Source organism: Tetrao urogallus, assembly GCF_951394365.1.
Source record: "Tetrao urogallus genome assembly, chromosome: 1".
Lineage (NCBI taxonomy): Eukaryota > Metazoa > Chordata > Aves > Galliformes > Phasianidae > Tetrao > Tetrao urogallus.
Genome location: NC_136813.1, coordinates 57,779,471 through 57,792,409, shown reverse-complemented (window position 1 = coordinate 57,792,409; position 12,939 = coordinate 57,779,471). Strand labels below are relative to the sequence as shown.

At 43.4% G+C, this 12,939-nt stretch overlaps 1 protein-coding gene across 2 annotated transcripts in view; it reads right to left on the bottom strand.

Moving 5' to 3' along the window:
* ATP11A (ATPase phospholipid transporting 11A) overlaps positions 1–11,616 on the bottom strand; it is a gene marked incomplete at both ends in the record, with an annotated part of 117,595 nt that extends 105,979 nt beyond the window's left edge. For both annotated transcript variants that reach the window (XM_079543824.1, XM_079543825.1), the window contains one exon: positions 11,578–11,616. In XM_079543824.1, the coding sequence (XP_079399950.1) occupies positions 11,578–11,616 (39 nt within the window). The remainder of the gene's footprint in view (positions 1–11,577) is intronic.
* Between the last annotated feature and the right edge of the window lie 1,323 nt (positions 11,617–12,939).

The window sequence follows — 12,939 nt, the reverse complement described above, 5'->3', positions numbered from 1 at the left end:
ATGTGATTCAAACTGTACATCAGCAGCTGCTAGATTACACAAGGTAAACAGTTTTCAGAAAACAGGATATTCTGTGGTCAATTCAGAAACACTTAAGAACTGCAATCACAATCTGAGAAAGTAAATAGCTTACCTTGGTTTAGAGCACACAATTACATAGCAAACAGTGCCAGAGTTAGCATACTTAGTTGTTGAGTGGAATCAACCCTTAAAGCAAAATGTGTTGAAAAAGAACACAGCTCAAGCGATTCCTTGTTTTAATACTCACATTTTCTGAGAAATAAGCATACAAGAAAGAAAAAAAAAAATGGAAAGCAGGGGAATTACATTTATTAGCACAGAAAAGAAAGGGATTTTTGCTGTTACAAGGTGTGGACTATCCCCATCACCCCCTTGTATCTGCAAAGAACATACTACACACACAACCTACTAGGCAAAGTGAGCAACAATGCAATCTACTGTTGGCTGTAATTGCTCTGCCTCTAGCAGGCTGGATAGAAAGACCCTCACAGCCTCTCCCAAACAGCGTTTCTGTGTTCCTGAACCACTTTGCTGCTCTCAGCCATTGAAACAAGAACAGAGAACAAAACATTCAAACTGTAAAGAGACTGGCTATATTCCACTAAGAGGGCTCTTAAGAAATATAGCCACTTACAGCTTACGAAATCCTGCATCTCTCATTCTGTGATGGGCTTTTTCCTCCCCTCAACTCCCATCCAAAGAAGTTTTAGGAGAGAATTGTTTTCAATTTTGAAACATCCTTAGTGAAAGGGATTGTGTACATCTCGTCTCCATGCCAAGAAAATCTTGATTTTTAAGCTTTTGACACTGGCCTTCACATAAGCAAAGATTCCCTTACCAGCCTTCCACAGCTGCCCGTGAAAGGGTTAAAGGTGCCCTGGGCTTATACAATCCCAACAGCAGATTCCTGTTCTGGCTAGCATCCCTATTTCAATAAAGCATGTTCTAATATAACACACAGTAGGAAGTGCTAAGCTTATGTCTGTTCCATTTTCTCCAAAGTCATTACACCTTGATTGCACTTAGAACTTCAGGAAGGCCAATCCACGTGGCACATGAGCACTATATGACAGCACATATCACGCACTTAAGTCAGGGAAGTTGGTTTGATTTTAAGTAATACTCCCTCTAGCTGGCAGTACCCAGACTTCTAACTCTTTAATGCTCCTCGTCATTTGTATGAAGTGTTATCTTTCCCAATTACTCCTTTTCTGATGGCAGCTGATACCCACCAGGCAAGACAGAGTCTCTCATTTGTCAGGAGCCCTGACTCTCAGGTCATCTCCTCAGTCACTACACCCCTATTCAAAGCACTACCCAGAACCCCAGTTTGCGCAGCACCCTTTCTTTTACAAAGGAACTTTCTCCTACTGAACTAATTTCAGCTTCAAATCCAAAGAGTTATCTTCATAGAAATGCACCCTTCTACTCAACATCCAATGGTTTGTCAGTCTGAGTGAAGAGATATCACTATCATCAAGCCAACAGCACATCCAAAATAGAAGGGAAGAGCATGAGTAAACTGATCTCCACTGCCGAAGTGCCTTCTGACAGCTCTTCAAAGGTTAGAAGAGCTACGTGCACAGCTCCGCTCTCATGAGAAGCTCTGAATTCCAGATCACAGTTTCAAGCACACAAGGAGGAGGCAGCACATGGCTGCCTGCAGCCAGGAGCAGAGCCATAGCCATGCCTGCCCACTCCTCAGCTGATCTCCTCCAGCCCAGCACCAGACAGGGAGAATCCCGCCAGGCTCTGCAGCTCTCTGCTTTTCCCCTAGACAGAGCTGCACATTGAAAGTGATGAGTTCAGAGGCACTGTTTTCCCACCGTAACACTAAGGCTAGCTAGAAGCTGCATAACCAAGCAACTGCTATTGCCTAGCAAGACGTGATCTTATAAGTAGAATTATGTTGTCTGAGTGGGAGCTGAAACAAACAAGTCAAAAGATCAAGGCTACAGTCTTACTTGTTTTAAAGCTCTGGAAATACAGTTGCCTCACTACTCTACAACCTTGCATCAACCAAACCTTGTTTGGCTTTTGTTACCATTTTCAACATATGCAAGAAAAAAGCATGAGTAAAAACATTATTAGTTTCAGTTTTAAACACTATCATCAAATACATACCACAAAATGGCAAAGGAATACCAAGATTTTAATTCTACTCACCCAACAGAAGTCTAGCCTCCAGTCAATTTATGTGCATACACACACAAATGCTTTGAACAAGTTACAGCAGATACCATCAGTACTATAAGTAAAAGTGTTCATCATGGCTTTTCTACTTCCTAGGGATGAAGTCCTAGGCTGGAACCTCTGGGACAGGTGTTACAAATTTGAGACCTCAAAGCTGAAAAAGACAGAAGAATCCAGACTGTCCTATATAAAGCTCCGTTTATATCTGCTTATACTCAGTTGTACTTTGCTACATGAGAGCACCTGAAGGCCTCCTTTTATTTCTACATGCTAAAGCCACTTAAGCATCAAGGCTTAGACTCCTCACACAGACGAAAACAGGCAGAATCTAGAAGTCAGCATACTCATGCAGCACCTCGAAGGGATGAAGCAGTTTTGGGCTCAGGGCATAGCTTTCCCTATGCCAACAACACCCCCCACTCATTTTTCTCCCCTCTCTTCCCTCCCAATCCCCACACACACACACAGGCACCTCCTGCCAAATTAGGCCATCTGGTCACCTGACCACTCTAAGTAGTTAACAGCCTGTTAATACCGTTTAGAAGATTAACAACACTTGAGCTTTTGCAGGTGAAATTAAGATAGCTCTGTCAGTTTCTTCATCTTAAAAGATAGGGGGAAAAAAATTAATAGCTGTGTTCAAACAAAAGTTTTCAGAACCAACTCACTATCACAGCCTTGACTCCTCATGAATGCTGAAGACCAACAGTGTATTTAAGTGTTGGAAAGCTGCTGCACAGAGAGTATACATGCCTGCAAAGAGCTTTAAGTCAGCAAGAAAGACTGGAAGCACCCAGAACACTTAGAATGATTCTGGTTGAAGGTAGTGTAACATGCTGCAAGCGTACTGTCATTCTAAAGTAGACCATACCCTCTAGACAAGTGTTCTGTAGGAACCAAAATTGAAGCAGCAGCAATTATCAGTATCCTACCTGAAACTGTTAGTGTTAAGATTACAAGAGCAATTTCTCAGAGGCATCGTTCCAATAATACGTTTACAGCTTTGCAGAGTACTGTCCATATTCCACGAAAGTCATTTCTATCATTCACTAAAGGTCCATTTAGTAAGCAAACCTCTTTCAAAATACACAAGCAATTTTCCTTTGCATTAATCATTGCACACATCATGTTTTCCAACAATGGTAGTATGTTCCTTAGTTTTATTTTGTAATGACCCCCCAGAAAGCACAGTGGTCTAACTAAGCCTAAGGCCACATAATCATAATGAATGGTATAAATGAAGGAACACAAAATGGAAGAAAGGAATGGCATTAGTGTTCGTACTTAAACATAATGACAGCTTGTGAAAGCAACTTTATTAATAATATTTTGAGAAGATATGAAGGGCTGTGTACAATGCTAAGCATGAAGTGCAAGTTCCTAATGCAATTTGGTCAAAAAAAAAAAAAAAACCAAACTTATTTCAGTTCTTCTACCTATCCACTTTACAACACAAATTAGAAGCCTTAAGAAATTAAACACTACTGGGTAAATAGCTCAGTTCCTCTCTCCCTTCATCCACTTTTCACTCTACACAAGCAAAAAAGCCCTTCATATAACTGTTTCGGTCATTAACTTTGTAAAACTTGACTGGTGCTTCGACAGATGCTCTTTTCAGAGGATTTCACAGCATCCTATCTTAGTAGTGATGTAGAGGAAGAACTTAATTGTCCTTAATCCTCTATTTAAAATAGGTTATATGAAATCCTCTTTTGACTGAAGCAGTCAAAAGACACACTACATACACTTGTTATAGGCCTATACTGTGAACTAGTTTTCTTCCTGCATTGTAGTATAGAATCATCTCAATGCTTTGAACTACCCTTAAAACATCTCTCTGCAAAAGAGCTGGACAATACTCTCATCCTCATTGTGAAAACAGATGAAGGAATAGCAGATAAATTAACATCCAGATCCACAGGAGAGATCTAAGTGCTTTAATAGCCCATAGGCTGTAAAGTTCCAAACTTTGAGAACCTGGCTTATCCCATCTCCTAGAACAATTTGGGCTAGGCTGCCAGTTCCTCCCTAGAAAGCATGCAATTTTTAATATAGTATCACAAATAATAAACACTTAACAAAATTGAAGTAAATGTTACATGAAACAAAAGCCAAGAAAACACTTCTCATAGTGACTCGGAGCACATTCGTGCCACAAGCATCCCAGGGTCATTGCCAAGAGGGAAGAAAAACAGAGACCCAGTATCTGTGTTACAAAGGATTCCTGGTTTGCCTTGTCTACCTGCAGTTGTTGCCATGGCAATTATAGCAGAGAAGATAATAGCATTCCAGTGTCATTCTGCTTCAGTTCAGGATGAACTTCAACTGAAACGTCCCTTGACAATTACACAAATAGAAATGCAATATCATTCTACTGGTTTGCCATTATGCAGTATAAGAAGCACTATTCTGGAAAAATATAATCCAACTAAAAGACTTAAAATGAGGAAGGCAGGCTATTTTGTTTAAAGAAAAAAAAAAAACAACAACCAAAAACAGTAAAGTCAAATCCAGTTACATAACAGGTGCTAAAACATCTGCTCTGCCTTTTCTATGGCAGAGCTTTCTCTTGGTTTCCTTTCCCTGCCAGTATGCACATGACACCGAGGTAGCATCTCACTGTCAATCACACTGCAGCTCTTCCAAAACACGACTGTTTCCTCATTGCATTTAAGTCCTGTTAAATTAAATGAGCCTATATCCCCACCTCGACAGCACAAGCAGCAGCCTGGTATGATATCTGTGAAACGTTCTACTTGTCAGCCCAGTTATTGCTTTTTAAGTGTTTCAGTTTCAAAAAGGCAGGCTCATTAGAAAATCCCATTTTGCCTTGCCACTTTTCTTGTTTCAATTACTGCAGTATGACAGGAGCAAAGAATGAACGTGAAACAGTGCATGGGGATTACAAGCTGTAAGCATGCTACATTGTATCGTGCCTTCTTTCATTCCTGCTAATGATTTTGAAGAGGTTCCCTACTTTCAGTAAGGATTATATGGTACCCTAGAAGAGGCACAATTAGAGCAGTATATTGCATTAAAAGTTAACAAAAGCAACTACAGTTGTCATATCAGAAGAAAAACTGCAAGTTATTTCTGACACTAAAAGTGCAAATTTAAGAGTTCTTGATCTACTTTAAGTCACTTAAATGCACTCTGAGAGTAGAGAATGTGTTTGGGAGGGTTTACATTGCAGAAGTATCCTCTGCATACAGGTAAGCAACATCTTGTAGTCAATAGCAACCAGCTTTGTAATACATTCTCTGACATCTTGAAGCTGTTTTACATACATACTGTCTTACTTTCATTCATCTCAAAAGATAAAGAAACTGCATCTTTCTCAAAGTAATTAGCCCCCACAAATCTTCTTGTTTACTGTCCCTCTGGTTGTTTATTTGTTAAGTTGGATTTTTTTTTTTCAGAGGGAGTGAAGGTAAGGCTGTTTTGAGGAGTTTGGGATATATACATTACAAAGCTGGAAAGAGCATGAAACAGAACTCACTACCAGCATGCAGGAGCTAGGCAGGTTTGCAGAAGTGCCAGCATCCACCAGCCACACTTTGTGCTCACTACAATCAACTCCTGGAGGAAGTAAAGCTTTCAATTTTTGCCTCTGTAAAGATGAAGGGGCTGAAAAGCATGAAGTCAGCACACTGTTCAGGCTCATCACCCAGAGGAAACAAACCAACCAACTCCATGCAGATAGGAGAACAACAAAGCAAGGATGCTTGGGGGAGACAGGAATTCAGAAGTGACCTATGCTGTTTAAACTCAGTCACACCTTCCGCACCAGGAACAACTGGCACCCCTGTGCAAGAGAGCAGAAAGGTGAGATGGGAAGCATCAGGAAGAACTGTGACACACTGACATCCAGGAGAGATATATGTATTAAAAAATAATAAAAAAAAAAAGATTCCATGCCAGGGACAGACACAAACACTTAAGAAATGCAAGGTACTAATTACTGGCCTGTAAATACATGCCTAACCCCTAAAGAGAATGTCTTTTGTACAGTTCAGACTGCTTGCAGACAGAGTCAGGATATAAACACATTCATTTGACATTTATAAGAGCTTGAAATTCTGTCAAATTCTATCACTGGAGGAAAAAAACTAACCCTTCTGACTTACTGCAAGTGACAGCCAGGGGGAAAAAAAGTGTTCATTTAAAGAGGCACCCTGAGTAAGAAACATGGAGCCAATGCTTCTCTCACACCGGTCTGTAGAGTCTCAGGGAAAGCTGAGTGACTGCGAGGGAAGGCAAGAACTGGAACACTGGGCTGCTTTCAGATGTGTTAGCAAAGCTTAGAAAACCACAGATCATCTCAGCTGCTTGATAAACAGCCTGTCTTTTTACACAAATAATTCCAGAACACCAAGGCTTACTTTCAAGCTCTCAGGTCAAAATAGTTACATTAAGACTATGTGTACAAGTAAAATACTTCAGAAATACAATTAGAAAACAGTTTTGGATTTCTATTGAAAAAAGAAACAATAATTGTCTGAACTATTAACCAAAATTCACAGGCTCTCATGATTTAGCAGTGAACGCGCTTTGAAAAAGAAAATCCTCATGTAACTTCCTGGCCAGATTAGTCAGTCACCTCCTTAAACTACAAGTAAAGTCAACCCACTCCTTCTAAAGAAGTGAAAAAATAAAGCATCCTTTTTGTAATTTCATTTACTGCATCCTTCCAAAGGAAGATTTTTCAGAACCACCTGCAGAACTAATAGACCAGAAGGTTTCCACAGGCCAGAACTGTAGAAAACCATTCTTTCTTTTTAAAGTGAATCTTTATATGTTGCTATATACTTCAGAAATACTTACACAGGCAACAAATACATAACATCCATGTTTGTACTCCTGAAGTAGTATAAGAACAAGAGGGGAAGCAATACAGTGGCAGGATTTCTAAACATACTACACAATAGAGGCTGAGGTGCTCAGTAATGCAGTGCTGGCCCAATAACATTTACCATACAATTCAAAGCAATTGCCCTGGGCAGGAGCATTTCCTGATGAGGGGCCAGCTGCCCTACAGATTCAGAACAGAGCATCACGTTCTGCCACAAGATGGTGAGTGACCATCCAGTGCTCAAAGAAATGTATGCTAAGAGTGTTGTTTTCCAGGTTGCCCAGGCATATTCAAGTCAACAATATTCATGCATACGCAAATCCACAGTCTGCCATAAGCAGCTATTGTGAACGCACAAGACACTCGCACACATTTCATTAAGCAGACGAAAAATAGTGCTTATTTTATGAGAGATATGATGGCATTGAGACTTGTTTTAAAGATATTAGCTATCTCTCAACTTATCTCTTCTGAAGAACTTCAGACGCCCTGAGCTCATCAAAGCCCTTCGCCCCCACAGCCCAAATTAAAAGACAAAGCTAATGTAACACCAGTTACATGGACAAAACATGTTGCTTAATAATACATAGCGAGTATTCCAAATAATCCAATCTAATACTAAAGGTCACCAATCATCTATGGACACAGCACTGATTATGATGATATGCTTGTTTCCTCCCCCTACTCGCCCCTAAATAACGTATACTTTTAATGCTAAACTGACCAGTTCTGCTCATCACTGACCACAGAGGCAGGCTCTGCGTGGCACTCACTGGCAGCATGCATTAACTCAGCTTTCTCAGACTGGGAGGCTGCCCACTGTGGGGTAGCACCCATCTCCCAGGGAACACACAAACAAGCCAAAGGTAAGACAGCAGCACGACACCTGATGCAAAAGCACCACTCAGAAATACAGATTATACTCTAATAAAGAATGTGTGATATCAAACCTTTTACCCCCACCTCTACTCCCAAAGGGAGTTTTTTTTTTTCCTTCAGTATTCACAGGATCACTATTTCCCTTCTTTGGGAAATTAAATTTAAAAAATGACCAAAATTTATCTCATTACAGAAAGCTTTATTCAGTTGCCATTGCTTCATGTGGTGGAAAGCTGCATATAAAGGTTTTTCTACTTCATTATTTAAAGATGCCACCACTACAGTGGATACAATTTGAAGCAGCAAAATATATAGACATTCTCAAACCCAATTAAGAAGTTGCACTGCTCTATTTCAGACTGAAGGATCAAGAAGCGCTTAGAAAACTACTCTGAACATTAGATCAACTGCACTGCAGTGAAACAGACATCCTCTGCACAGCAAGTTATTCTTCCCCAACAGCCCTATAAATTTTGTATGGCTGCAGCCAACGAAAACAGAAAGGACGAGAGCAAAAATCAAAGAAATCTGCAGGATGGATATAAGGAGGCAGAACACCACAATATCCATTTTGAAATGGCGTAAGACAACGTTATCACTGCCTCTGTCCTTCCAGGAGACTACTCCATCTCTCAGTAAAGAGATGCAAGGTATGGTACGACCAGCATGCTGAACATGGGTCTGACTCAACCATGTCACTGGAGGGTTCCAATGTCTGGAAGGTACAAACAAATAGAAAACAGTGCAGGTGAATAGCATACATATTAGAAAATGCAGGAATCATTTCAGGAAATCAGGAAACTGACATCAGCTTGACCTGGCAGCACCCAGCCATCACTATGCTTCCATACAGCCTTTGAGATACGAACTATTTTGCATTGCCTCAGGGCAGTGACTGCAATAACAAAGAAAATGGGGTAGAGGGGGGGTTGTAGGAAAACCTTTCAGCACATTCAGGACATGAACTGTCCTGAAGGGTATTTAACTTATTTAACTTACACCCTACAACATGTATCAGGGAGAAAGGAAAGCAGTTACACCTGACTCAGACACCAATGCATTAGAAGCTTCCATCAGTACAACTCAATGACCCCAACAGCATCTCCAGCTTCCTTCAAGAAGCGACTGCTCTGCTTCAGGAAAGATCCACAGCTAACCAAGTCCCAAGTGCAGCCTGGAAAATGACAATTCATAGTTCTAGACCATCAATTGCTGAATAGTCTCTGCATAGATTCGAAATAATCTCAAGTACGAGCTTACTTTGGTATACTTTGGTGTTGTATCTTTCTCTATGACTCCTGCATAAGTGCCACTGCTTGTTCTCCCTCATTACAAAGTAGCCTGGAAAAGGGGAAGCACATCCACGCTTCTGAACCATAACTGTTTTGTACACAGCTCGGGTGAACAACTGTTGAGAGACACTGCTGACATGTACATCTGTTCCTCAGTTACAGCACTCAGTTTCAGGCACAGCATTTAAACTATTAATTTTCATTTTCACTGCTGTAGCTGTATAAAAATAGATGAACCATGGAGAAAAGAAACAAAACAATACAGTAATCAGCTTGCCAGATTTAATGGCCTTACTGAAATAATGATCCCTGACAACAGATTTTTCCAAAGTGTTCTTTCCTTGGAAGAAAAAAATTATATATATATATGGTCCAGTCTGATTGCAGGCTATTGGCTTCAATTATTGTACTGGTTGTATCATATAGGATGTAGATTTTGCATGATTTTATACTTTGGAGAAGTTTAACTAGAGGCCATTTTATTATTGAAGTTTTGACAGCACAGCATGCCATTGAGTTCATGATCCAAAGTGAACACCAGCAGTCAAATAAACAGAACTGTATTATATTGTACCTATATTAAAGGCAGTATTTGTGGTATATAAATTAAATCCCTAAATAAAACTTACGCAGTATGTTGTGTTTTTATAGAAGTTAGCTCTGTGGATGTCTTAATAGAGAATTGTAAAAAAACATGCTGTTTTATATTTGTATTTATATTTGTAAGCCTTAGCTACAGAGATTGATCACATCCAGCCTTTTATCTTCCACTGAGGCTGACTTCTTCATCACTGTGTTCTTGAAGTGCTTGCACATGCATGGCTGTATAAGATAGATAGATAGATAGATGAAAAAACTGACAAGATGACTGAGGAAAAAACAGTGCAAAAAGAACAAGCAACAGGTGACAACATATAAGGCAGCTTGGAACAGCCAGACAGTTACCCAGGCACAGCCTACTCGGCATACACATAATGCAGAAAGCAAAGTGATCTAGGAAATTTTTCCTCACAAGGGCTGTTTCATCAGGCTTTTAGACCACTGAATTACCCTCATCAGCAGTGCAGGAGCATGATGATGGTCTGCAACTTAGAAGTTCAAGTGTCTTACTTTTTCCAACATGCTGTCTTCTTAGGTAAATCTTTGTCCTTTAAAATAAAAGTTATAGCTAATCTTAAGTTCGCTTCAGTCACATTTGATGCTCAGTTTGAAAGAGAGGTTACAGCTAAAGTTCTGTAGAAAACACCTAGAAATCACAGTTTGCTCTACACGCAACGAACATGGTATGATTTTTGGAGTATTTGTACAGGCTTCAGCTGCAAGAACACAAGAAATCTTCAGCTAAACCCCACATGAAGATCAGCAGTGCCAGATCAGTGTACTCAGACTGATCTTATTTCTAAACAGAGCCCAGCACAGCTCACTAGAGCGCTGCACATCCACAGAGACTTCTTCTCTCACACCTCATCGTTCTTATAGTACTTCCTCCTCCCCTCGGGGTTACTTTCTAAGGATCCCTATACACATCGCTGCATTCGGTACTCACCTATTCTCTCCTCATCCCACAGAACAACGCAAACAACAAACAAAATCCAGTATTATTTCCCACCGGATCTTTTTTTTTTTCCATTTATGTGTAAACGAGAAAGGAAAACTCAGCATGCATTACATGAACAGAACTCAACACATCCAAAACTTAGAGTGTTCTGACCAAACACAGGTATGGTCAGAGCACGAAAGTTTCCTGACTTACAGCATTTCCTGCAAGAGAGAAAGAGCTGTGCGCATATGGAAATCCCCATTGCCTGTTTGCAACATCACTTCCCAACTGTTTCTAAGTTTCTCCTGCACCCAAAAGCAGCATCGCGCATCCTCCTGCTTGTTGGCCGTTCCCAGCCCTCGGATCACAGGGATCTGTGCTTCACGCACCTCGTTCTACACCTGGAAGCGTAGTGTACTTCTAAAGCAGTACTGCTTTGTTTCGGCGCCGGGAGAACAGCAACTAAGGTCAACTCTCCGTCCCCGAAGCAAGTCGGGTGCGCCCGAATCCTACCGCGCGCATCTACAGGCAGAGCGGATTACTCTGAGCGCTCGCCCGCCTACTTAAGCCGGCCAGCTCCGCAAAACGCAGCCGGACTGAGCCATCGGAACAAGCAGTGGAACCGCGACCGAGCTCGGGACGTCACCCAGAGCCCAGAGCCGCTGCTGCTGGGGGCCGGGCTGCCTGCAGCCGCTCACACCGACGGCAGAGGGCCGCCCCGATCCCTGCCGTGCCGCGCTCGGAAGGGGCGCCCCGGGGGGACTCCGTCGGAAGCTCCGTGGCCGTGCGGCGGTACTCACGTATCGGCTCACGAGGGTCCGGAGCAGGCTGCAATCCATGGCGGGCGGCCGGTCGCCGCTGCCCGGCGCTCAGGACCGCGCGGTCGGCTGCTCTCTGCTGCCGCCGGGCTGCCCGGCTCTCCTCGCGTGCCACATGCAGGGAGCCGCACCCGTTCCCTCGCCGTCCCGGCTAAGCCGTGCGCTGACCGCCGCCGCTGCGGCGCGGTGCCCCGCGGCCCCTCATGCCCCACAGCGCGGCTGCCGCGACGCTTTCGAGGGGAGGAGGAGGCGCAGAGGAACAACGCCTCCGACAGCGCACCCGACCGGCAGCGTTCCCGCCCCTCGCTGCGCCCGCCCCACGGGGCCGGCCCAGGATTTTATCCGGCGGGCGAGCCCCGTACCGCTCCCTTCGCTGCCACCGCCCGACCCGGCTCGCCCCGCGCCCGCTTTGATCCCGGCCGGGCTGCCCCGGCCGCGCACGTCACGCGGGGCGGGCGGGCATGCGCGCGGCGACGCCCCTCCCTCCTCACCTCAGCGCTCGCAACGGCCGTACCGGCCATGGGAAGCGGGCAGAGAGCGGCGGGGAACTGCGGCCGCGCCCTTTTGGGGAGCGCCCTCTCGTTGGGACCCCGCCCGCCTCACACTGTGGGGGAACAACCGCTGCCAGCGCGGCGGAGCGAGCTGCAGCCCTGCGCCAGGCAGAACTGGGGGAGTGCAGCCCTTCGCGCGCCGGCAGCTGAGGGATGGCTGTCCTCGGGCTGAGAGCCGTTAGAAAGACATCTCGTCTTCCAGAGAGCGTTACAGCCCCGACAAAGCGAGCAGAAGGGATTACAGTGAGGGGATGTGCAGAAGTTTCCATCGACTGTTGTGCTTTCATGTCCGTCGTAGATTTAGGGACACCTAGGGGCTCGCTCGGCTTTGCTGAAATCTTGTACGAAGCCTCAAAGAAATTGAGTATTGCTTTCCATGATTCAACATAACTAAACCCCGGCTTTAAGCTAAATACTTCCTCTAAAATTAACTGGAACTTGATGCTGCCATAAAATTCAAGATGTAACTAAAAAGTCAACTTTAAATAAAGCAAACAAATCGCTTTGTGCAGTCAGACTGAAAATCCACTCCTTTGAGCAGCAATCAGTCAAGCCGGCTGCTCTGTCACCAGGCTGAGCCCACAGCTGGTCAGTTGTCCCTCCTTTGGATCCTGACCGTTCAGTCGCTCTTCAGGCACTGCATAATCCTTCCAGACCAAAGAGAATGCAAACTTTTAGTACAACTTACATATGCAGAAAGAAAAAAAAAAAAAAAAAAAAAGCAAACCCACAGAGATTGTGCTATTTGAGATCAGCATTCAGTATTAAGAAGAATGGCATATGACTGATTCTT